Source organism: Dermacentor albipictus, chromosome 1 (assembly GCF_038994185.2).
Source record: "Dermacentor albipictus isolate Rhodes 1998 colony chromosome 1, USDA_Dalb.pri_finalv2, whole genome shotgun sequence".
NCBI classification, from domain to species: Eukaryota; Metazoa; Arthropoda; class Arachnida; order Ixodida; family Ixodidae; genus Dermacentor; species Dermacentor albipictus.
In genome coordinates, this window is record NC_091821.1 from 157,139,341 (window position 1) to 157,166,415 (window position 27,075).

At 44.5% G+C, this 27,075-nt stretch overlaps 1 protein-coding gene across 3 annotated transcripts in view; it reads left to right on the forward strand.

Annotated features, from left to right (window-relative positions):
- The window catches only part of LOC135916572 (cell division cycle and apoptosis regulator protein 1-like), a 236,534-nt gene that overhangs the window by 155,249 nt on the left and 54,210 nt on the right, over positions 1-27,075 (forward strand). For all 3 annotated transcript variants that reach the window (XM_065450003.1, XM_065450005.1, XM_065450004.1), the window contains 3 exons: positions 769-846; positions 5,441-5,734; positions 18,428-18,688. In XM_065450003.1, coding sequence (XP_065306075.1) covers positions 769-846; positions 5,441-5,734; positions 18,428-18,688 — 633 coding nt within the window. The remainder of the gene's footprint in view (positions 1-768; positions 847-5,440; positions 5,735-18,427; positions 18,689-27,075) is intronic.

Sequence of the window (27,075 nt, forward strand, 5' to 3'; positions counted from 1 at the left end):
GTTAAACATGGTCAAACACAGCCAAGCAAAATTTAAAGCCTAACTTTTGCATTGTAAGGTGGTTTCAGGATATTGCAGCACTTTCTATGATTAATATCTTCAGCTTTGAAGCCTGCTGTTCATGTGATATTGCTAGTTTCACTAAAAATACTCGAGAACTCCAGTTCATATGACGAAAGGTGCTTCTTTTCAGTTATATGAATATGCTTTACTGTTTTAGCTCAAGATTTTAACTTGATTTTTTTTTTGTAGAAGCCTTAAATTAAAACTAACTTTCGTTATAATTTTTGTAGTGTCACAACTCTTTCAGCATACAGATGAAATACTCTAATTCAGTCAGGTTTTGCTTGCCACAATCTCTCCGGCAGTGTTTGTGAACTGCTAAGCTGTAACGAGTCTTTTTTATTTATTGTAGTTATCTAAACTTCATGTGATTTGTGTGGTGTCATGTTCATGATTCAATTAGCTTTCTTAAATTGATGCTTAAATATGAATCATTGCCTGCTTCCTCAGTACCCTTGTTCTGTAACATTATAATGCATAAAAAGAATCTGGAATGGTTGCTTAGTATTACAGGGGTTGGCAAACGTTAATTGTGTAAGGACTGTGCCTCGCCTATATTACTAGCCAGTTTATCTAAACTGCTAAATGTTTGTTCAGCTGCAAACTTGCATGGGACTGCAAGATACTTATTTCATACCTAGTGCCTGATGATACGTTTGTTTTGTTGCATTTTGATTCGTGCTGTATGAAAAAAAAAAAATACAGGAAGAAGAAAATGCTGCAGAGGAGACCAGCGTAAAGGAGCCAACTCATTATGCTGACTTGGACCCTAAAACTATGAAGGTAAGTGTTAGTAACCTGTGATAGCTCCATTTTCTGTGTGCAAATGCGATAGCGTTCAAGTAGGGAGGGCTGGGGAGGGCTGTTAGTCTTAACTAATGAGACAGCAGTGGCAGCCTGTTTAAACTGCATTTTCCTTGAGTGCACATGAATAGACCATAGATGTCAGATGACCTGCCTGCTTGTATGATATAAGAATATGCCCGATTTTTAGAGCTTGTTTATAAATTGGCACGAATAATTGTGCGGTTTATCATTTTTGTCTATTTTAACCCTTTGTATCCCAATGGCAACAAATATGGCCATAATATAAAAGAATGCTGTGAATCTCATGTGTGTTGCTAAACTTTTATGTCACTTGCACTTTTCGATGCACTTCGACGCTTCCAAATATGCCTAGTAGATGCCACTGACTGTCCTGACAGCAGTGCTGCCAGAGAAAGAAAAATGGGGTTTTCCTCCAAGTACTCAACTTACTATCTACCTGAACTTTCTTACAACTCGTAAAGAATTATTTTGCATTTATTCCATTGTGATACTTCTTGTATGAAGGAGCAATACACAAGGACCATTAATTCCTGCGTAAAATTTTTGAGGAAGAAGCAACTAGAAGTATCTTTTTGCCCCCACATTGTGTTGCATCCACATATGTTGCCACCAGGAATGTGGAGTTCCCAACCTTCACATGCAGCATTGTGAGGCTGCCTTTTTGGTTGTACCGCATCACAAAACATGATGAGATGTAATAGTAATTTTGGCTCTTAGTGTACCACATTATCATTTGCCAGCGTGGATTTTGTGTGTATGTCTGTGTGTGTGTGTGTGTGTGTGTGTGTGTGTGTGTGTGTGTGTGTGTGTGTGTGTGTGTGTGTGTGTGTGTGTGTGTGTGTGTGTGTGTGTGTGTGTTTGTGCACGCGCACACATGCACCAGTGGCATAGCCAGAAATTTTGTTCAAGGAAAGGTCCTGTAAGCCTCTCTCTCCCACCTCCTCCCCCTTCTTTTGATATGCCCCTGATGTAATAGTGGTTTTCTTTTGAAGGGGTATGGTAGGGTAAACCTCCAAAAAAATCGAAGTTGCAATATTGGCACAGAAAAATTGACTGCACTATGAGGAACAAACCTGCGGAAGCACGACTTCGAGCGCCCGCTCAAAGCGGTTCAAATGTTGCGCCGAAGTGTGCCGTGCGCCCTGGCGTTTAAAAATAGCAGGGAAGGCCGGTTTGTTTATCATTGTTGTTCGTGGTTTTCATCGTTATGGCGTGTTTTTTTTTTTCTTGCTTGTGTGTGTGTGTGGTAAGTAAATGATTTGTACTAAAAGATCATGTATTAATTGAAGGAAAATGACACATCGACCCAATCGTAGCAATTTCCACAAAGGAATCGCATACGGGTTCCTCGAAAGAAAAGCGCCGCAGCTGATGAAAAATTCTTCCTCATCCAGGGCTCGAACCCGGGACCACTGCCTTTCTGGTGCAGCCACTCTACCATCTGAGCTAACGAGGTGGTTAGCAGATAGCAGGGTGAAGTCGAATTTGTTAACAACTCGAAGCAAGAGTTTGACGGAATAGCCCTTTATAGGAACAAACTATTATGTAAAATTCTTGCTTTTGCTTACGTGGTCGTGGTCGCCTCTGTTTCAAGTTTCAAACGTATTACTTGCCCAGAAGATGTCACGATCGTCCCGCAAATGGAGCAGAAAGAACTTTCAAAGGTAATGGGTCCTCTGAGCAAATGTGCTATTAATGGACGGATGCAGAACACCAGTGAGTCGCTCAACCAACTCATCTGGTGCTACTGCCCCAAGAAAACTATGTCAGTGTGCGCACATTGAAGACAGAAGCTAAAGATGCTGTAGCCTACTAACACGATTGTAATTCTGCACGAGAAGCTGTTCTGGAGGCCCTTGGTCTGTTCCAGGTCTCTCTTGTAATATTGTCCTCGACAGGATGGACAAAGGGCATGTTGACAGGGCAGAATTCTACGACTTTGCCGAGAGCAAGGAAGGACGACAGATAAAAAGGAACAATAAGAAGGCTTTTGGAGACACCTGCAAGAAAGGCAGTAGTAAAATGTATTCTCCTGGGGCATTGAAGATAGCGGCCTGTGTGGGCCACTATCTTCATTTCCACCCACACCTTCAACCAACACAGGCTGCTATCTTCATTTCCACCCCGACCATCTGGCAAACCACAAGGCGTCTGTTGTAAATTCTTTATTAAAACGAGCCGAAACTCATTCCTCATCGGAATCGGATCAAAAGAAAGAAAAGAAAACTGTTCTCAACGAACTTCAGAAGAACGGCTACACAGACGACTTCATTCGAAAAACAACCAGAAAACAAAAAAGAAGAAGCAAAATGCGGGACCTTCAGCCATTAACTTCTCCCCAACCCCAGAAGCGAGTGTCCATCCCGTACGTCAGAAGTACCAGCAAAGCGCTCAGCCGAATTTTAAAAAAAGAAGGCCTCAAAGTGGCGCACAAACCAATAAACACTTTCAATATCCTCCTCCCTAAACCAAAAGATCGTCCACCTAAAGAAAAAGCTCAAGGCGTCGTCTACAAAATCAGTTGTGCCGACTGTCCGGCGTCGTACATCGGGGAAACCAAAAATCTAAAAGAAAGGATCAGACAACACGAGAACGACGTCAGGACATTCAACCGTATTCGCAGCGCCGTCGCTGAACACTCTGAAGACGCCGACCACAAAATTGCTTTCCAGGAAACTGAAATCCTTCAAACAGAGACGAACTGGCGAAAGAGAGAACTACTGGAATCATGGCACATTCAGAATACGGGGAATAACATAAACCGCGTGAAGGGCAACCGACCCTCGGTGTATGTCCATGGCCTTGGCGACATGACGAAAAGAAGGACGCACAGCCAGGTAGACTCTCGCTTGTTTCACCAACACGAAAACGTCGGCGCGACCCTGTAACCTTCCTCCCCCCCCCCCCCCCCGCCTCCCATCAAGGGCACCCTCGCGAGCACTCTCCCCAGCACCGGTCATCCCAGCACCACGAAAGCCGTCAACAATGCCCCCCCCCTTTCCTTTTGTTTCCCCCCCACCTTTCCATCTGTGAAGTATCTCCCCACCTCCCGTGCTCCCCCTTCCTTTCTTTGCAAAAGACGCTTTAAAAGCGGCACACCGCCACCCTTAAAGAACAACCCCCTGAAGAAGGAGCCGAATGGGCTCCGAAACATCGGGCTAATAAAATTCAGTTATTTGGTTGGAGTCAGTCTCAAGTCCTAGAGAGTTATTTGTATTAAGAAATTATTTTAAAATCAGTACAGAGACGTAAGTAAAATGGCTTGACGTAATACTCTACAGTGGAACACTGCAATAAAAGGTTTATGTGCCATGTAAAATCACCCATAATTATGTATGTTCTAGTCACTGCTGAGTATGTTCTGCTTGTTAAAAAATTATTTTACCAGTAGTGGGGCTATTACTTGTGCGTACATATGTAAGTAAGTGAACTACAAAGCTTTTTTTTTTAATGGTGCTGCTTTCCTTCCGTTTGTTGTCACATACACACTAGTGGAAAAATGTGCGCGATGCAAAAGCTGCCTCGCGGCAGTTTTTTTCGTGCTGCAAGAGAAATTGGTCCTGGACTTTTTTTACTGGCAGCAAGTGAGTTGCGAATGCCAGAAATCAATGGGGAGCGGCCCCTTCAGTGACGTGCGCGGGGGAAACTGGTGTCATACAGACCTGCCCAACCGCTCTATTCGTACTCTCGTCTGGTTCAGCTGTACCGCTTGTTTCGCACTGTTGTCTGCCCGCGTCAGCTTTCGCTCGCACTTGTTTTGGTTGGCTTGGTCTCGTATATGCAATTACAATGACAAGTGGAAAGACTTCTTAAGACGAAGACGGCAGGCTTTCGTCACCTGCCACATGTTTTGGTTTAGATTCTGGGGCAGTGCATGCGTTACTGCTAACACAACATTTAGCAGCTTGCTTCAGCTATACTCAAGGGGGAATGTCACTATATATTTGCCATCTGTTTCTGAATTAGTAGACTGCAAGAAAAAAAAAAAATGTAGGCCTTGCATCACTCCTGGAATGACATTGTACAGCAGCCCCATTCAAGCGTGCTGATCTTTTTCTACATTGGTTTTTCTCTCCGTTAGCACTGCAAGTGGTCATGTCGACCAATAGGCATGAGTGAAATGGTCCGTGTTTTGACGTTTTCTTTTTTTAATTGTGCATGCCGGGAATTAATAAAGAGACAGTATTACGTAAGAATTCCTTTTGCTCAATTTTATTCCTTTCTTATAATCTACTGTTTACAGCCAGCTGATGCCAGTGATAATGTGGGTGGAGTGCTGCTTGGGCCGCTGGTACAGCAAACGCAAGAAAGAATAGCTTTGTAATAGGATTTTTACATTATCCCTGCCAAGTTTTCTGAACTGCTCAGGTTATAACTCAACTCAATGATGTTTAGCTAAAAAAGGGGGGGTTTACTATACTTTTTCATGATTTCTGTGTCTGCTGTTGCGTATGGAGGGGATAACAATTGTGAAACATACAGAGCTCCTGCACAGTCTGTTAAAAGGCTTGAATGTTTTGCAAATGTAAGTGCGGTGTTGTCTCTGCAGGTTGGTGACCTACGTGTGGAGCTGGAGTTGCGTGGCTTGTCCACAAAAGGCCTGAAGTCACAGCTGGTTGCACGGCTTAGCAAGGCTCTCAAGGCAGAGGCGGAAATGGCTGAGGGCAATGAAGAGGAGGAGGAAGAGGAAGAAGCTGAGGAGGAAGTTGAGGAGGAGGATGTTGAGGGTGAAGACCCAGTGGAAGAGGCTGTGCTGGATGAGGTTAAGGAAGAGGCCGGTGATGAACTCAAGGAAGGGGAAGATACTGACAGGCCTGAAGAAGAGAAGGAGGCTCTTGGTGAGGTATGCATAGGCCCAACTTTTTATTTGCTGTGAAATATTGCTTCATAATTGACTTGTATTCTTCTAATTTCGCTTTCTTTGGTAGTCTCAAGATTGCACCTGAACTTCATTTTATTTTATTTTTCTTTCTTTTTTTTCCATTTCTGCTTATTCCTTTTCCTGCCTTTTGCTTTAAAGCTTTTTTCTTGTGTACCACCGGTCAACATTGATTAGAAAAAAAAAAAACCTGTTTGGCTGCTCATTATATACAAGTGAGACAAGTGTCTGCCTCCACCCCCTTTGTTCTAATGAAATGAGTTTGGCACCTCCCTCCTCTTTGTAAACGCAGGCAATGTGAAATTCTAGCCTACAAGCACAAGAGCAGAAGAAGAAAAAGCACCTGCCATTCTTTCAGCTGAAGTTACTGTGGTGGGTGGCTGCAATAATCTGTGGCTTAGGCAGATTTTTTAGAGCAGTGAACAACTTAAACCCCTTTCATGCCGTGGACAAACTCGGTTCATCCACGCATTTCTGGTAAAAACGGCCAAGCATGTGCCCCGCCTGTTGACAGTACTTTTCTTTCTTTCTTTCTTATTCTTCTTCTTCTTCTTCTTCTTCTTTTTCAATGCCATTGACGAGCTGGTTTTGTCTTAGTGGTCTGTCATGCTTCTGGTAGATGGTAACACACAATTTGTGGGGTAGCGCAAACAGGAGCAAGTTTATTCTAATGGAAGAAGTAAAGCACGTTGGCAACTAGGGTCTTTAAGAATAATTTGGCCATTTTTGGTCACATATCAGTATAATAGTGTGGTATGGAAAGGGTTAAGACAACTAGTAAAATGATTGCACTTGCCCAGGACCACTTGCCACGAAGTGGTTATGAGAAGGCAGGTGACAAGTGGTAGGCACTGGTAAGCATTTATCTCCATAGTGTTGCAGCATGGAGGAGGCCTATAAGCTCCCTCTGGTACAAGTGTTCAAAAGAAATTTCTTGACATGAGATGCTTAGAGAAAGGAGTGTATATGAGGCAAAGTGTTGAGCCCGTAGCCAGCCACTTAGCGACTCCAGTGTCACCCTTGTAGAGTATACCACTGAATGATCTGTGAGGTTTTGTTTCAAGTCTTGTTGCAGTTTGGTCAAGATTTCAGCCCATTATGCATTCTTTAAGGGTACCATCTACTCTTCGGAACATGCCTTGAAATTCTCTCACTCTTCATCTCACCATGTTCGTACATCAAATGACCATTCCGTGAAATAGTGAATTTGTCTGAGGGTGTGTGAATATTCGAAAATTTCTAATAACGAATGGAATAATGTTGTATTCGATTCAGCCTTCGAGTCGAATAGTCATTATACGTAACTGCTAATATTTTTCGAATACTTTTCAAGTACTTCGAAATAGCAACTGCACCAAATTAACGCAAAATTGGAACAAAAGTACGGTAAATGTTCACCCCCCGGGCATACTTTAGACATAAAAGATTAGAACTTGGGCAGTGCAGCAGCCTACTTCACTTAGGTAGGTAGCCATACTTTACAGGCTGTACAGCATTCATTCACGCTCTCTTAGGAGCCCTGTTCATGTGAAGAAACTACTTGCTTGCTTCTAATGCTAAATTTGTGCTTTTAATAAACAACGTTTGATAATATAATATGCGATGACAGAACTCGCTGACATTAAGAATTCTGGAATATGAACATCGTTTTATATTAACTGTGATAACAGCTGTTCATTATTCGAAAACTATTCGAGAAGTATTCGATGTTCGATTCGATTTCCATCAGGCACTATTCAATTCATATTTGATTTGGTCTCAAAAATGTCTGTTCATACACCCCTTACTTTAACTCTCTATATGCCTTAACCTTTCCAGGGTCGATTTTTTTTTTTTTTCACCATATGTGATCGCCCAGGCTCGATGCTTTTTTTTTTTTTTTTTTAATGCAGATTCCAATTCTCCTGAGGGACCTATTCCGAAAAAAAAATTTACCGCAATTTTTCTAGGGTGACCGTAAAGTGAGCAAAAAATATTTTGCATTGGTATATATGTACTCGCTATTCATGAATAACAACAATAAAAAAGGAAATAAACTTATCAAAATTAAAAATTTGATGCATTGTTATAGTTCAAAGCTTAGAATATGCCCACACGAGAATATTTGGCAAGTCTCAAATGTTCCTGCTCTTACAATATTCACGTCCATAGCGTAATCGAACTGTGTAGGTGCGTGCACTCAAAAAAACTGTCTGGTTGTGTGCCCATCAAAAAAGCAAAACATGTGACAAACTTCCGCCAATCTTCATCTTATCGCCAACCAGAGGCAATTAGATATCGCGAGTCTCTCCCCAAAAAGTAAGAAAAGGAAAGGAAACAAATGCACGGTGGCATCCTTCCTATGCTCATCCCTGTGAGCACTAAACGAGCAAGAAACAGGCAGCTGCCCTTTGAGCGATTAGTAACGAGATAGTCATCAGTTTTGCGAGCGCAAGAAGCTGAAACCGCCTACGCGAGCACCAATGCGCGAGCAGTAGTATATAGACGTGCCGGAGCAAACGAGCTCTAAAACAAACCATGCAACGAAAACCGAGAGAGGGAGACGCGAGAAAAACATTCCCTGTATTCCCAAATAGTGGCAGCACATGCCAGGAGAGTAAAAATTAGGAAATTGGCGCACTTTTCAAATGTACAGACGGCACCGTAAATATATGGCATCAACCATTTTGGACTTGTTTGCGGCGCCATATATTTACATCATTGACCCTGAAAGGGTTAAATGCATTTTTCTATTTACTAGTGAATGCCTTGGTAGTCTGGCACCTCTTGCACATTCACAGCTGCTAACAAAATAAATTGCAAACAATGTCTGCTGTAGTACCTGCTGATGTTTACCTGCAGCTGTTCACTTGAAACGTAATGCAAACTACTTTTCCATAAAAAAATTGTTTATTTCGAAGCATCATTATCAATTAATGAAGGGAAAATCAGACATCCACCCATTCATAGAAATTGCTATAAAGGAACATTGCTACATTAGAGCTCAGTGACCAATTTTACTCAGTGAATTTTACTCAGGTTTTTACTCAGTGACCAATTCTTCTAGGATGACTATGGCTAATGTCCCTCAATGAAAGATGGTAGTAATAGCTGCGCTGCCCTCCCCAGCTCAGCACTCATTTTTTACTTGTCAACACGTTTGCCTCAATGGTGGTGCTGCCAACACTGTTGCAGCATACCAGACAATTCCATGTACTTTTACGCAAGCTGGATAGCAATGAGTTATAGTGCTTGTAGTTTAACACTGTTTTTCTCATAAAGTGTGTCTGCAAAGTTTATTTCAACACTCAGAAGCAGGAACATTTTTGTTGCCGGGTTACTTAGCAAAGAAATTACAGTAGAACTTTGTTCATACGTTTTGAAAGAGAAATATAAGAAAAAAGCAGACTAACCGGGAAAACGTACATCCCAAAGTCAATAAAATGTTTGGTGGAGTCATCTGTAGTTGACATCTACGTAATGGGAATCGTGTGAATTGGTTGCGCCACGAAATGACCACATGTGCTTAGCCGGATGGGCCCCAGCGGCCTGAAAAGTGCATTCTTGTTTTGGGGGCTTTGGCAAGCTTGCAATTGCACTCCTCGAATTCGTATGAAACGAAATCATATCAACGAGGTCTCACTGTACGTGTAATCTGTGCCAATGGAGCCACGGCCATGTTAGACACCACGCAAGTTCTTCTCATGGTTTGGTTCTGGTCAAGTGCAGTTTGAAATGTGTGGTACAGGTAGAATAGCTCTCCACAACCACAGCTGTCATGGACTCATGGTCAGCAGCAAAACCTATGCAGTATTTGGCGCACTATGTCTGTACATGTATTGCGCTTGGTCTGTTTGCACCACAACATTCTGAACACGCATCAGACGCTGCTCTTTGTATCCAACAAAATCGGCCTAAAAAGCTTCTTGTGTTCCTTTGTTCCAGGTTGGCGTACTTACCGTAAAAACCGGACTATAGGTCGGACCGCAATATAGGTCGACCCCCAACTAACAAATTCTAAAAATGAAAAAAAAAATATTTTTCAATGGCAAAAGTACCGAAAGACACCCTTACCTTGAAACAAATGCGACTCAGCCGGTTGCACAATGGTGACATTATTTATTTAAATGCTTCTCGCATGTGCACCTGACCAAATTTTTAACAGTATCGCGCGACCATTGACCCACGGTTTGTCAGCACCTTATTAACGGCGCTGAGCGGCGAAAAAAACGAGATACACGCATGTGCACACATGCGCTTACTTTCGCTATTTCGCCGCTCCATGCCATGATGATAAGGTGCTGACAAACATGCGGGTCAATGGTCGTGCGATACTGTTAAAAATTGGCCTGGTGTACAGTACACAGAAGGGCACGAAGTGTGCAAGCGCTACTCCGAATCAGAGCAACGCCTTTGATCAGAGTCGTCCAAACTAGAGTCAGATGATGAGTGCTTCTCGCTGCCCAGTCCATAGGCGCACACGATCTCTACTGCTTTCAAATGGATGCATTCGGTAGTCACAGGCAGCGATCTTACATGCAGCTCCCGGACGAACTCCGTAGCCTTGCCTTCCAGTTCTGCGGTCTGCTGTGATCCGCCCACAAAATGACGTTTTCTTTTGGTTGCTGCAAGTTGTAATACATTGCTTTTGCCTCCGCCACTACCAAATGCTCTTTTCGGATACTCCCAAGTTCGCACTGCGCCGCCGGGTTGCCGTGGGCTTCCGCGTACTCAGTCGCCTTTTTCTTGAAGGCGACGGTGAATTGACGTCGGCTTCCGCTCATTTCGAAACAAAATGTCAAAACACAGCCTTTAGCCAATATAACTTTGTGACAATGGAAGCGCAAAATGCTGGTGCCACAATGTCACCACGCTGCGCTGCTGCTGATGGCGATTGCGAAGGCAGCTATTTACTTCGTCCACCCATTGTTGAAAGAGTTCCGTAGTTCTTCCACCAATGTCCGGTATATAAGACGAGGGTCAACTTTGCGCGATAGTATTTTGAAAAAAAATTCGACCTATATTCCGGTTTTTATGGTATTTTTGCTTGATTGGACCCCTGTATCCTTAAATCAAATTTGCCTTTGCCATAGTCACCATGGACGTGTCGTGAAATGGTCATAATTTTCTCAAAACAGCATTTCTGGTGGTGTTGCCCTTTTGGAGTGATGATATCTCTGGTACTACTTTTCCTATAGCAATAATGTTCTCTCTTTTTATTTTTTAAATTTTTTTCTCTTTTTTTTCCTTCCCTTTTTTTTCTTTTAATCAGAAAGGTAGACAATGAGCGAGGGAAGTAGACCTAAAATATTAGCAAATACAACTACAGAAATTCTTGAACGGTAATTATTTGTCCTGGGTGTTACTATATGTTCTTAAAAAAGTTTGGCATGCTATAACTTTGGTCCAGATCTGTCTAGCACCTTAATACTTTCAGCACTTCAAACTCTGATCATTAAACATCATTTTTATTTGCTAGTCTCCTTCATTTCATGTAGAGCTCACCTTCAAACTAGCCCAAAGAAAAAAAAAAACATGTATATTTCATAATATTTTAAAAACTACTCGTTGCACAAGAAAATCAATTGCACATTTTGAAAACAGCGTGCCAATATACCTAAGTGATGCAAGTTTGATCAAAATGTACCCATATATGTGACTGGACGAGCAGAGGGCTCCAAAGCTTAGCAGCTCGCATGTTGTGCAGTGGCAAACATGATCTGCTGTTATGCTTGTCAAAACAACACATTGATACACCTAAAGCCTTTTTACACACACATGCGCGCACGCACGTGCACACACACACACACACACACACACACACACACACACACACACACACACACACAGAGAGAGAGAGAGATGGATATATAGGAAGTTTCTTCAAAGTTCAGCATGCAGGACCCGATTTAACATATACAGAAAAGAGATGACGAACCTTTTGGAAACAAGACGTGTTCACTTAACGTTTTCGGCTGGTGGACCAGCCTTCGTCAGAGTACTGTACTCTGACGAAGGCTGGTCCACTGCTCGAAAACGTTTAGTAAACACTGTAGAGCATTATACAGTAGAACCTTGTTCATACGCTTTCGAAGAAAAGAATGCGAGAAAAGACGTACTAACCAGGAAAACATATGATCCGAAGTAACTAAAAAAGTTCGACAGACTCGACTATTATTGGCATCTACGTATTGAGAAGCGTCACGCAGATCCTTGTGGCATGAGACGCCGATGCACTTTGAGCTGATGGTGCACCAGTGGCCCGAGATGCGTTGTGTTGCTTTCCTATATCCTATGGCTAACACTCCCAAGTTCTAGTAGTAGCACATAAATACCCAAGAAAGTGGATGGGGAACCGTGGCACGGTAGCTTAATTGGTTAGAGCATTGCACACATAATGCGACGACGTGCGATCGTTTCGCACATGCAGCAAGTTGCAAGTTGTTTTTTCATCCGCTTTCATTGCCACTAATTTTTCATTTTCTTTCATTCAATTAGCAAGTACAAGTAATTTCCCCTATGTTTTCCTTGGTGTCTGTGTTTGTTGGCTTCTCATGATATGATTAATAAAAATCGGACCCCTCGGTTAACCCCCTTCCTTCTCGCTCCTATTGCGTGGTGGTTTAAGAGGGTGACGGGTAACCAAAACGAAATTGAGCTGGTGCGCGACGCCAGATGCCGCCGATGCAAAACAGGATGCTCACATTGCACCTCCTGCAGCGGTGTGATGTGAGCACCGCCGCCGCAGCACCTGCTTACTGAAAGCGTGCAGTACGCTACCAATGGCACTACGCACCACGCTTTGTAGAACAGATAGGTGAAGATGCTTATCGCAATAGGTATGGCAGCGATAGCTGTGAATGCATTGTGCGACGACCAAGGTGAAGGTTTGCTGGTACCAGAATAAGAAACTGTGCGTGCTGTCATTTTCACGCGAGACCGGCAGCTCTATACTGTTCTCAATCGCGCGCACGCCTTGGGCCTTCTCTTATTCACATGGGATCTAGTGGCCCGAAAACGTATGCCATCGCAGTCTGCAGCAGGGAACGGGTCGCATTTTACTGCGCTACGCTTCCAACGGCAACAGATGGGCAAAGATGCTTATCGCAATAGGATTGGCGGTGATAGCTGTGAAGGCTGCGTGTGACGACGCCGGAAATTTGCTGATACCGAAATGAGAAAGTGAGTGCTCGCCTGCATTTCACGTGAGATGGGTGGGCGAGTATTGCGGTTAAGCTGCCACGGTGGGCAGCTATATACTGTTTCCAATCGCGCATTTTCCTGTTTACATGTTATCTAGCTGCTGGAAAACTTATATAATCACAGTTTGGTGATGCACTGAACATTGGTGCCGAAAAATCCTGTTTTCCAGGAACGTATGAACCGGAAGAAAGGAGCATATCTATTGGGTCATTTTAGATGTTCTCGATTGTGAACATTGACGCCGGGAAAACATACATAACGGGAACGTATCAGTGAGGTTCTACTGTACCCGTTCTCAGCTTCCCTGTTAAGAAAAGTTTTTCAATTTTTAATAAGCAGTATATAAAAGCTTTCGGCATTTTTTCACCAAATATTAGCAATTTTTGGGTTTGACTCTAGTGTTACCAAAAAGTTAGGTTTGGCAGGTCAAGGTAGTGCCAGTGGTAGGAAGCTGAAAGGGAAGGCAAAATTGGAGGGAGCATAGAGAATATCGTAGTGGAATGTTCGGGAGCAGGGATTGGGAAAGCACATATATTATGTTGTGATAGTACACAACAATACTTCTGGAAAGGCAAGGGGCACAGTACCACAGGTACTTCACATAGTTAGTGTGAAGGTAAGAAGAAAGCATTTTTCGAGGGGGTGAAGAGGCATTCTCTCTGCTGCATTCGGCTCTCAAAAACAAACTTTTATAAATAAATGGAAGGTTTTCAGTGTTCTCTTAAGTTGTTCCACCACCAAATATTGCCTTTGCTCTTAAAAAAGGGCCCTAAACCACCATTGTTTGAAACCTCAAAAAAACCCTTAGAACGAGTATGGTGCCTCCCAGAAATATATTGCAGTCGAACCCGGTTATAATGAACTCGCAAGAAAACATTTATCAGTTCGATATAGAGCATAATTCGATGTAAGCCTGCTAAATAATTGAATGTCATAAAAGCACATACCATTTATAAAATCACGTTATTGATGAAACTAGCTTAGTTTCACATTAATTAGTCTTGCATTTTCTTCTTCTTGGGCAATTTCGCTGCTTGCGATGCATGCACTTCCCCACATTGTCAAAAGGAGTCGGAGCAGCTGAGGCCGCAACCTTCCACATTCGCGCAGAAGCACCGGACTAGTGCGACTGCACGAATCACTTCGGACGATGTGGGCAAAGGACCGTCGTTGCTTTCCTCATTGTGCCCACTTTAATTTGTGCTCGGTACGATGTCGGCGATGTAGCTTTCGTTTTCGCGCTCTCGCATGGTCGTGACACCATCATCTGCACTCACAAACTCGTCCACCATTGATTCATCAGCAGCTTCTGAAAGTTCTGACAGCTCGCTCCAAACTTCAACAACACGGGCAACGGCTTCGTCGCATTCACCAGAATTTACAGTCATCACCTAGCACGCGGAAACCGACACGTATGAAGAACCACTAGCACACGGCCGTGCGTACGTGTCGGGCGCCACGGGCACCGGGTTGCGAGTTTGGCCGCTTTAGCCCTAATCGTGCCGAGAGTGTTCCTCTGAATCTTGCATGCTGCGGGGTCATCCGACTTCTTATCGGGTTTGACCCAATTTATGATTTCGAGCTTCACGACGAAAGGCGAATTCTGCCACTTTGTCGCGGCAACACTGCAGGAGAAGGCCCACAAGGCGCAAACACAATAAACCAGAAAAGCAGCGAGACAACTCGCACTTTCGCCATCATGCACGACGAGAGAACGGGAGCCTCTGATTGGCTGTCTGAGCAAGTGCTGCGGGTGGGCCAGGATCATTTTTTGCAGGGGGTGTCGACAGCTCGCCCGCGCAGCCCGAGGCAGCGACTTCACGGTAGGGAGAGCAGTTGGATGGAGCCACGACGCCGCCATGTTTCCCCACTACTGCGAGGAAAAGCCAACTTCTGGGGGCACTTTTCCGCCGCTTGACGTTCGATATATCGGGACTCGCTTCTGTTTTTGTTCGATGTAGGCGCAATTTTTGCTACATATACTCATTGTAACTATACCGTGACCAGAAATTGTTCGATATATAGAATAATTCGATGTAAAAGGGTTCAATATAGTCGAGTTCGACTGTACCACAATAATTTTTCAAAAAGACCTAGCTTGATTGTAGATACTGCAAGCACAATATTTATCTTTCCCATTTCCCCCCTATGTCGTCCATTCTGAAGGAACGGGGCAGCCACCTATGGCATTACAGCGAGATGGCTTGTCATGTACCCTGCAACAGCCGAGATATTTACGCTGTGTGCAACTGTAGTGCACAGCAGAGCTGGATTGCACGCTCGCACTCGTGCTCCAGTATAGCGGTGCTACGTGATGTGGACTGGCTTTGTCCTCCAAGGATGCTAGACAAATCCAAATTGCACATATTCAAGTGCTATTAATAGTTCAATACAAAGCATGTCTAGCCAAAAGTGGCCAGGAGTGCACCTGCTAGCGCATGTGCCCCTTGTGAGGCACTGCAGGCGTAGCATACTTGTGACCTGGGCTTAAGTTTCGCATAGTTTGAGGCTAGTTGAGTGTTCAAAACTAATCAAAATTATTGAGACACCACAGCTACGACACCAATAAGCAGTGTGGTGAAAGTTTCATTCTTACATGGGCACATACAGCAGAGCATAAGCAGACGACAGTCTGCTTTTTCAGGAAGTGCCCAATTCTTATCAAAATTCAAAGCGAAATTTTTTTCCTTCTTCCGCCTGTTTAGTAAAGATGTGTTAATATATACAGAAACAGTAGGAAGAAGCACAGTGATCCAAGCAACTGTCTTGCTAAGACAGCTTGTGTAGAGTGTGTATGGCTCGCTTCATTCAGTCCGGTGTATCCTAATAATTTGCACATAGCCTCTCGGTGGAACACTAGTGGGAACACTAATGCACTTGCACACAACTTGTACCAGCATCAGAACACAGAACGCTGCCCACGTTCTGCTACAAAATTAATTGAGCGGAGTGCTAGGGTGTGTCTACTTCGTTTCTTTGTTTGTTTCCAGCCAAGCTGGAGAGTGCATCTCTGGCATCGCTGGCTGATGCGCTTGTTAAGTGAACTCAATACAGTTCATGCAGCTGCCGGTGCAGGTGAAATGTGAGTGCAGCGTAGTGCAAGCAATGCTCTGCTAAAACTGACTGTTGATGTCAGCTGTTGGCCAATAGCAGCAGTCTATGAAAATCTTTCAATCGGACAACATATGTAAGTCGCCAGCAGCTTCTTAATGGATGAGTGGAAAGTCCCTGTTTAAAAAAAAAGTGTTTATGAAAAGGTGACTTCGCACTCTACTTGGGAGCTCCACATGCCACATATGAGTACAAAATTTGGCTGACATGGTCACAGCAGTGTATGCTATCTGCACAATGTGTTTTTTTCACTAAGCCCAAGGAGCAGTTCAGGGCTCCTTTAAAATTGCATATGACCACCTGTAAACTAGGACCCAGAGCTCTGGAAGTACTGTATTAGACAGATACTTGGCTTGACAGGAGGTCCTAAGCAAGAACTGTGTTCGAATGAGCACATGGTACTACTGTGTAGAACACTGTAATCATTATTTGAAATGCCTGGGCACTGCTTGCCAGCTTGTTGTAAATGCTTGGTTAGAGCTGAAATGTTTGAAAAGAAGCTTTCAGGGTCTTGTGGAGCAGGTCAACCATACCCATTTTGAAAACCTTGGTGTGAAGTTGCTCAATGATTCCAAAGAGTTCTGGAGATTTGTTAGGCGTAACGGTAAAGAAAACAATTCTATCCCCCCCTTAAAGAGCTCTGAAACTATAATTAATGCTGATAAAGACAAAGTGAAACTCTTTAGCAATTTTTTCTTGTCAGGGTTTAGACCAAAGCATTCTTGCACTGTTAATGTGATCTTCCAAATGGACATTAATCAAATGCCTGAGGTTATATTTAGTGTAGAAGGTTTGCGTAAATTACTACAGGAGATGAAGCCGACGATCGCTTGTGGCCCTGATTATATTCCGGCAGCGATTCTTAAAAACTGTTCTGCAATATTGTGTTTTTACTTTTCTCAGTTATTAACAAAGTGTTTATCCGAGTCTTGTTTACCGCGTAATTGGAAGCTGGCACACATTGTACCCATTCAAAAAGGCGGATCCAGAAGCTCTGTTGAGAACTACAGACTGGTTTGTTTAACAAGTATCACATGCAAGAAAAACCATGTGCTCTAGTCAACATGGTTTTCGACAAGGCTTTTGCATGTTCTACACAGTTAGTAGAATTCTTTCATGATCTGGCCTCGGCAATAGACAAAACCAAAATAATAGACTGCATATTTCTAGATTTCAAAAAAGCTTTCGATGTGGTTGCACATAATCTTCTCATCTCAAAACTTGGGGCCTACAAATTGGACAACAGTATCATAGCTTGGATTGCCAAATATCTTCGTGCAAGACAGGAGTCTGTGGTACTCAGCGGTTTTTCTTCTGTATATGTTCCAGTGACCTCACATGTTCCTCAGGGATCAGTTTTGGGTCCCCTTTTATTTTTACTCTTGATGAATGATATTGAAAGAGGCCTTACACCTTCATTTAAAATATTTGTGGACGACTGTGTCATTTATAGTCGGAGATAACGCAAGTGACATTTCGTCATTACAGACTGATTTAGACTATAGGAACATGGTGTAATACGTGGGAGATGTCACTAAATGTTCAAAAATATGTTCACGTCACCTTTTCAAAGAATCACGCATTTCAGTTATGCACTTATACCTTGAGCAATATGGCATTAAAAAAGCTTGATGAATACAAATATTTAGGAATTTTAATGACGTCTCAGTTAACATGGAACAGGCACATTATGCATATTAAGAATAAGGCAGGTTCATTGGGACTCCTGCACTTATAACTTCAATCAGTTACCGGATGAACTAAAAGAGCAATTGTATTTCACTTATGTTCGTAGTTTAGTCGATTACGATTGTATCTGTTGGGATCCGTACACAGCTGATCTCAGGTAACAGCTTGAAAGAGTGCAGAATAGAGTAGGTAGGTTTGTTCTTAATAATTATAGTAGAAAATTAAGTATGACAGAAAGTAAAATTAAGTTATCGTGGCAAGCATAGACTGGCGAAAAAAAATCTCAGGTTCAAATTTTTTCATGCTATTTATTATTCAAAAACAGGGATCGAGAGAAAGATATATCAAGTCGCCTACTTATCCGTCGTTGAGACGCGGTCATGCACTGAAAGTCCGCGAGTTTCTTTTCAGCGATAATGTCTTTAGGTATTCTTTTTTTGTTCTATCAATGAGAGAATGGAATGCTCTTTTCACCTGACGTTGTTAATATTGAAAGCAATGATGCGTTTTATCGCACGTTATGTATGTGATCACTTGTTTCTTCCTTTAAGATGTAATCCCCGCCACTGTAATGATGCAGGTATGTAATAAATAAAATAAATAAATAAATGAAAGCGATATGTGTGTTTAGGTAAATGAAGTATTCCATGCAGTAAATACTGTCCTGTTTTGCAGGCTGAAGAAAAGCAAGCGGAGTCAGTGGATGTGGCCAAGGAAGAAGCCATGGATGGAGCCAAGGATGAGGCAATGGAGAAAGCAACAAAACCTCCAGCAACAATTGGGAAGCCACTGCGACTTGAGGACCTGCCTAGCCAACCAAGCATTCTAGTGTACCCATCACGTACAGCTAAAGGGGGCCGTTTTGACTGCTCAGTCATGTCTTTGTCCCTACTGCTTGACTATCGCCAAGAGGATAACAAAGAGCACTCCTTTGAGGTTAGTTAGCCATGCTAAGCACTCTTTAATTTATGGAAGATAATGTATCTGTGTATGAGTTGATCCATAATCAATTGATTGGTGATTGTGTGTTTCTTCAACTGGTGCACGACTTCCAAAACCCTAAAGACAGCATATTTAAGTGGTCTCATTTATTGACCTGATACTTTTTTTTTAAATAGAAAGTGTTGCATCAGCTGCATACAGTCAGTTTCATTTTTTGCACACTCTCGGGGCCGCAAAAATGTCCGAAAATTGGGCCGTCTGAAAAAAATGAGTGTACGCTTTTTACTGCCCCCAAGGGCTCAAATCGCCACAGACAGGTCCGAAATAGCTCTGAAGGCCTGCCAGTACACTTATTAGGCGTATCAGTGCTCATAAACTACATACTGTGTCCCGTGACGGCGTCCCCTTTTAAATCTTGGTATGCTTCACCGCCTAACAGCATTTTATTGCGGCGAAGCTGACTTTCAAGAATCAGCACTATTTAACACTTGACAATTGCCATGCTTTCTGCACTACAAAGCCATTAAAGAAGATGACAAAGGCAGAGTTGGCTCCATTGCTGACACTGATAAATTCCTTCAATAAAAAAAATAATTAAACAAGCAGCATTGAACAGCAGTAAGCTTCATAGTGAACATTGAAGCAGCTAGGTGTAGCGTTGCCGTGGTGGTGGCTACAATTGCAAGCGGATTGGCATGTGAGAGCACTGATTCATGGCTGCAAAATAATAAAAATGGTGGCGATGGTGGCTTCAATTAGTGCCGTTTCATATTTGCGGTCACTGCAAAAAAGTTGAGAAAAATCTTACAGCAAAGGTTTCAGCCATAGAGTTTCATATTAGTTTGCCTAGAGGGAAATCTGGCGCTGCGATCGTTTAACCATCATGGAAATAATGGGAGGTACAGGCTTCGGATTGGCATTCTGTTGACTGGCAAACTAGTCTACAAGTATTTTTTTGGCAGTTTTGGTTTCGCTCCAAGCGCAATTGCTATAACCTGCAGTGGGACAGTGCGACGCAAAGCTCTCTTTCTTTATGTTGCTCGAAGTGGCAATAGCGCGCTGGGCCAGTGGCTGGGCCGTTTGTGTCGCGGTGTGTTGTCGAAGCCCTGACGAGAAAGCGATGGCATCAAAAGCGTTGAAAGAACATGTTTTGAGCATTTGGAGCTTGGATAGGAAAAAGAAGGCACTACTGATACAAGACAGTTGTACTTCTAGTATCTTGACAATCAAATTTTATTGAGGGCTTCATTATGCATTGCTCATTTGTGTGCTCATTGAAATGCGTGTTTTAGGACTTTGAGAACACAAACTTACTTGTGACAGGAAAGGTTGCTGCTTCCTGGCTGTAGTCTAGTGTCGCAAAATGGGTAAGTGCAAAGCCACGCCATAACGTTTCGGAAGCGGTACGTCAATATAAAATATAATGAAGCATAATCGCAGGAGGCCACAAGCATCCTAGCTAGCACTGCAGCAGATGTGCTTAAAAGTACTTGAAGACGTTCAGCAATCGTGACAGCTGACGCAGCCTTTTGAAAGAGTGAGAGAGTTAGCAAGTGCCTGTTGTCTGCGAGAAGTCTCGCGTTTGTAGCGAGCAGGTGTTGTAGCAGACGACACTTGTAGCATTCCGCTCAAGGGCGCAACACGTTCTTGATGCTTGATGAGTGTTTTGATATAAGTACATGCACAGTTCTTATTGCTGTTGCAAAAATAAATAAATAATTATTCTCTGGCATTTAAATCGGGAACAGAATCGCACAAGAATGCATACCCTGGTGTGCCCTGGTGATAAACCATAGTAAACCGTGCTTCCATCTCAGAGTCATACAAAGTTTATGTAGCGTGTTGTACATTATATAACATACTGCAGAAATAAAATTAGATTTTACACGATAGAATTTAAGTGTAGCTTTGTTTACTGCGCCGCAAGCAAACGCCACTAGTCTAAAGATCGAAGTCAATCCGAAGCCTGTGCTTCCCATCATTCCCATATAGGTTGAGGCAACGCTCATGAGAGCCCCTGTAGACACTAGCGCCACATTTCCCTCTAGGGTATTTATTTAAAAACTCTATGGTGTCAGCATCTGAAATTTCAGACGTTCTTATAGATACGCTTCATGGGGTACGTATTGGTGCCACAAAAGTATCCAAATAATTGGGGCTATCTGAAAAATCAATCGTTGACTGTAGTAAAATTATAGCATGCATCTTGATTCACTGGCAACTGTCATTGCTCAGTCGCAGACTGAAAATTTGGAGTCGGTGACTACTGGATCGACTAGGCTTTGCTAGTTTCGGTTTCAAGGACATTGGTGATGTAGCAAAACCAAAATATTGCCATTTCTGCTCGACTCTGTGTGGCCAAATTGGCATACTATCATGCAGGCAGAATCCAAATTGAACAGTGTACTGTAAGATGTCTGAAAGTTGCACAAATTCAATGTGGAGCTTTTTGCTTTCCCTGTACCACCAATTAAACATCCACTAAAGAGAGATTTTAAATCATTTTCTACTTTTAAAGTTTTCTTTCAGATCTTTATTTTCGTTTATATTGTGGTAAAAGGTTGATTGCTAAAAGATTACATGAAGGCCAAAGCTTCATTTTATCACATTTCACGCTAAAACTAAAGCGGTAGGTCAGTGCGACATCATGGATTTCAACGTACTTTCTCGTAGGCGTTGTGGTGCCGTAAAATTTCTTAAAACTTGCTAAGTTCAGTCCTCGGTGTTGTGTCGGCAGCGGCAGGCAAGCGGGGGGCACGGACCAGCGAACGCCCGGCTAACGCCGGCGCAGTAAAGGAGACGCGGAGCGAACTGCTCCCGTTGAAAACCGGAACGAAGACTCAGCCACCCTTGGCCGTTTATTGCTAATAAAGGGTTCACATGCCAGATGACACCTCCCAATTGGTCCAATGCTCGTCACATGACAGAAGGGGGGTGCGCCATCTAGCTCAACAACTACAAAACATACATATGCGATGGCACATAGATCTGACAGCGGGCGACACTATACTACATCATCCCCCCCTGGAAACAAAGTAACATACAGTGAAACGCGCACACACAACGCGCACTTAAGTCCAAAGAAGATTTCAGTTCATTCCCCCCCATGTTCACACACGCGCACCAGTTGCACACAAGCACGCACTTAAGTCCACAACAAATTCAATCCGTCCCCGCCCAAGTTCACATACACGCGCACCAGTCTTGGGCACTAAAAACACAGGCAATCACTGAAACAAAGTTCAACAAGGAACATGGCACAAAACTCACTGTACCGCAACAAGGAACACATTTTACCTGTGTGAACGAAAAATGTGAACTGCCTCCTAAATGTCACAGCGAGGCCCCTAGCCGTGGCATTTCGAAGACGGCAAAACGCTCTGCATTCAGGAAACGTAATCGTCAAGCCGCGGAGGCCGTTTTTTGACACGATGAGGACGCGTGCGTACCTCAGAAGAACTTTGGGGGTTGCGACGCGTTTCGGTCGACTTTAAAGACCCAGTCGTCCCACTACTATTTCCCTCCCCCTGGTTGGAAAGTTGAATGTGGTTGTCGCTGGAAGCTGGAGAGGGTTGCCCAGGACGCTCCTCTCGAAGTCCCAACAAGTCCTGGGATACTACCGATTCCCCCACGGAATCTGAAACTATTGCTGACTGTGTAGACTCTGAAGCGATACAGTCAGATGCACTACTTAAGCGGTGCCTATGAAAGGACGATGTCACGCCAGACGAGTCATCTGAATGACTATCCAGGTTTGAATACGAGTACAAAAAATCTTTGTCAGTCGTGGACAATGTACTATGGTTTGAATTATCGACTACTGTGGTTAACTTAGACGCATTCCACGTCTTCCCATCACTGAGTACAAAAGAGGATGGTCCTACCTGGGCCTTAACTGTACGAGGCGTACTGTACTTAAAAAATCCTTTCTTGGCAAGTTTTACTTTGACGGTGTCTCCCACCTTGATACGAGTTGCCTGAGCACCTCTACGTTTGTCTACATACTGTTTAGTTTGCCGCTGTTTCTGCAAGACTCTCTCGCGAACTTGCGGAAGAGAGCTGTCCTGAACCGTTATGTGCTTATGCAACCTGAAGTTGCTAATATCTATCTTTGAACGAGGTTGACGACCATGAAGTAGGAAAGCTGGGGAGAGACCCGTTGTAGCATGTGGTGTGATCCTGTAAGAACCCAAGAATTCTGAAATGCTTTTCGAAGCATCTCGACCTTCAAGCCTGGCTACCTGCAGGTGTTCCTTAATGACTCGGTTGAACCTTTCTATTTGACCATTACCCTGAGGATAATAGTTGGAGGAGAAAAAATGAGCGATTCCTTTTTCCTTTAGGTAATCTTGGAATTGTTTTGAGACAAACTGCGGACCATTGTCTGTAACTATAGAGTCTGGCAACCCTTCACAGCTGAAAGCCCAGTCAAGAAGCTTAATGACATCATCTGTGGAGATGGAATTAGTACCAAGTATTTCTGGCCACTTTGAGTAGTAGTCAACAAGGGTGACTAGATACCTAGGGTAGGACGTGTTTAATGGGCCAATGATGTCCATTCCCAATTTCTGCCAAGGCCCGTTCGGCCATTCAACTGGTTGCAATGGAGCTACATGAGGCTTTGCAGACTTGTCTGCCAGCTTACATACATGACAATGCTTTACATACTGTTCAACAGTGCTATCGATCTGGGGCCACCAATAGCGTTCACGAAGAAGCTGCTTGGTACGTACAATGCCCTGATGATTTTCATGTGCCAGCTGTAGAAATGTAGGTATGAGGACACTGGGTATTACCACACGATCACCACGCATGAGTAATCCATCTACAAACGACAATTCTTCATTCACATGAAAGTAAGCTATTAAAGCATTGTCTATGTTTTTCTTAGAAGGCCAACCCTCTGCTAGGCATTTACTGACCTTCTGAAGCGTCTCATCCGTACTCGTTGCAAGTTGCACTGTTTCCTTGTCAAAGACTGATGTGACCAAGGATACTATTTCTTCCTCCTGAACTACATTCTGCGAATCCTTTACAGGAAGTCTAGACAAGGCATCAGCGACTAGGTTTTCTGATCCTTTGCAATATTCAATCTGAAAGTTGTAATACAGGAGCCTGGCTGACCATCTTGAAATGCGAAGAGGTCGACGACCTGAGTCGCCAGCGGACAGTAATGCAACTACTGCTTGATGGTCAGTTCGAAGAGTGAACCGTCTACCCCAGAGGTACACATGCCATTTTTCACATGCGAACAGACATGCTAGCGCTTCACGCTCTCCTACAGAATACTTTCGTTCAGCTACAGACAATGTCCTAGATGCAAAAGCTACAGTTTCTAGCTTAGAACCATACGGTTGCTGTAACACAGCACCAACACCATCAGATGCATCAGTCGTGACTACCACAGGCAATTCAGGGTTGAAAATCTTAATGACAGGGGAACATGTAAGACGAGCTTTCAACTGATTGAAGCTACGTTGTGCATCATCAGACCAAGCAAAATTTCGCCCTTGCCTGAGCATGAGGCGAAGCGGTTCTACAAGTTCTGCATAATGATCAATGAACTTGGCATAGTAACCAGCTAATCCTAAGAAGGATTGCAATGACTTAATATCTGTAGGAGCAGGCGCATTCAGGATTGCTTTTACCTTGCTCTCTGTAGGCGAAATGCCTTCAGCTGAAATTTTATGGCCCAGAAAAGTCAGTTTTCTCACAGAGAAGACACATTTTTCATTCAGTTTCATACCACTGTTTGAAATACCAAGCAAGACTTCTCTTAAGTTAGCATCATGCTCAGGTTTTGTCCGACCCCATACCAAAATGTCATCAAGGTAACAGACAACATTCTTACAACTCTGCAAGATTTGTGACATCATTTTCTGAAACACTGCTGGCGCAGATGCCAAGCCAAACAGACACGCTTGAACCTGAATAAGCCTTCATGAGTTATGAATGTAGTGAGATCTCTACTACTTTCTTCCAGTAACAGCTGGTGGTAAGCAGATGCTAGATCCAGCTTGGAAAAATATGTGGCACCATGAAACATTTGCAATAACTCTTCTACGTGCGGCAAAGGATACCCATCAATGACAATTGCCTTATTCGGTTCCCGTAGGTCAACACAGAGCCGGATGGCTCCATCCTTTTTGCGCACCACGACGAGTGGAGACACCCATTCAGAAGCCTCGATGCGCTCGATGACGTCGCAGTCCTCGAGACGTCGCAGTTCATTCGTCACCTGGTCACGGAGAGCCAGGGGTAGTCTGCACAACTTGGATGATACTGGTTTCATACCTTGCCGCCGATGTATTCGGGGCACGAAGTTTTTGACGAGTCCCAACTCGTCACTGAAGAGGTGATCAAAACCCGGAGGCACACCTGTGGGGCTCTGTACTGGAGGAAGCGTAGCCAGGCAGCATGTCAGCGACGTACCGTCGATTTGTATCCCCAAGCGCTGGATGGCGTCAAGACCCAGCAGTGATGTTCCTGTAGACGTTACATGGAACGTGACTGAGCACGACCTTTGCAGAAACTGGACAGTGGCTTGGAAAAGGCCTTGAATGTCGATGCGTTGCTTGGAGAAATTCCTCAAGTCCACTGCTGTTTTTGACAGTCTGTGCTGTCGACCAAAGTGCTTCCCAAAATCCTCAGCAGTCATCAATGAGACAGACGCTCCCGTGTCCACGAGCAGCTGCATGGCGACGTCGTTAACCACGACCGGGACTTGTAAATCCCTTTTAGCTTCCAAAGTGCTCACTGTCAAGACAGACGCGGACGGCTGTCCTGCGGAAGTTCAAGACAGCGTCTCTGCGGAAGAGACGTGCTGAACAGTACGGGTTTTTCGGCATACGGATGCAAAATGGCCCAACGTGTGGCAGGCGTTGCACCGCCAGTTCCTTGCGGGACAGTTCCTGTATGTGGCAATATGCTTCGTGCTGCCACACCGGTCGCATGTACTGCGGTCGAAATTAGGTTCCTTTGCATCATGTGCTTCATTGCGGGTCCCGGAGGAGCCTCGCGAAAAATGTTGATAATCTGGGCGGCCTCTTGGAAGACGTCGGCCATCTTGGCGGCTCCTCGGAAAAAGTCGGCCATCTTCATGGCCTCCCGGACTGCGTCGGCCATCTTCATGGCCTCCCGGACTACGTCGGCCATCTTGGCGGCTCCCCGGAAGAAGTCGGCCATCTTGGGTCGTCGACGGAGCGCCAAGTTGAGCTGCCTCGATTCTCTGTATTTTCTCCGAGTCGAACGCGCGGTTCGCTCGATGTAGGGCTTCTAACGAGCGTCCGATCTCTTCTGCCTTGTCCAGGGACAAGGTTTCGCCATGGGCCAGCAACTTTTCGCGAACGCTGGCGTTCGCTATCCCGTGTATGATTTGGTCTCGGACGCGCTCGTCATAGCTTGTGCCGAAGCTGCACTGTACCGCCTTCTCCTTCAATGCGGTCACGAATTCCAGGAAGCCTTCTCCCTCGAACTGCTTTCGGCTGGTGAACTCGTGCCGTTCCGCCAGGACATTTGTTGACGCGGCGAACAGCCGGTCAAGCCGCTGCAAGAGTCTCGGAAACTCTAACGCTGGCGGGACTGCATCACTTGTCGTTGACGCTGCGCCGGTCGACTGCCTTGCTGCTTCGCTTGAAGCAGATGCTGCGCTGGTTAACTGCCTTGCTGCTTCCTGCTCCTCGGCTGCGAAGTGCTTCCGTTGTCCCTCACGCCCGAGAGCGCTGACGAGCGCAGATGCTCGCCGCGCGTCCGTCCAGTCGCCGCCGCCGGCCGCTTAGAGGTGGGCCTGAAAAATTTTTTTCCAGCGGTACTAGGGAATTAACGGAGGGCCGGGCACTTCAAGAAAAACGGGAAGGTTCGCCGTAAATGCCATGCCGGGTAGCGTGCAGGAGGCAAGCCGGAGCTCGCCGCAGGAATAGGCAAGGAAGAGCAAGGGGGAGAGTAGGCCTAGGCTCGGAAGCCTCGCGACGCCAAGTGCGTCGGCGGCGTTTGCCGGCCGTGCAGACACGGAAGGGACGCTTCACTCACGAAGCTCGTTGGTTTCCCGGGGCTTCGGTCGGAACCATTGCGGGAGTCCCACCCTCGTCACCAATGATGTTGTGTCGGCAGCGGCAGGCAAGCGGGGGGCCCCGACCAGCGAACGCCCGGCTAACGCCGGCGCAGTAAAGGAGACGCGGAGCGAACTGCTCCCGTTGAAAACCGGAACGAAGACTCAGCCACCCTTGGCCGTTTATTGCTAATAAAGGGTTCACATGCCAGATGACACCTCCCAATTGGTCCAATGCTCGTCACATGACAGAAGGGGGGTGCGCCATCTAGCTCAACAACTACAAAACATACATATGCGATGGCACATAGATCTGACAGGGGGCGACACTATA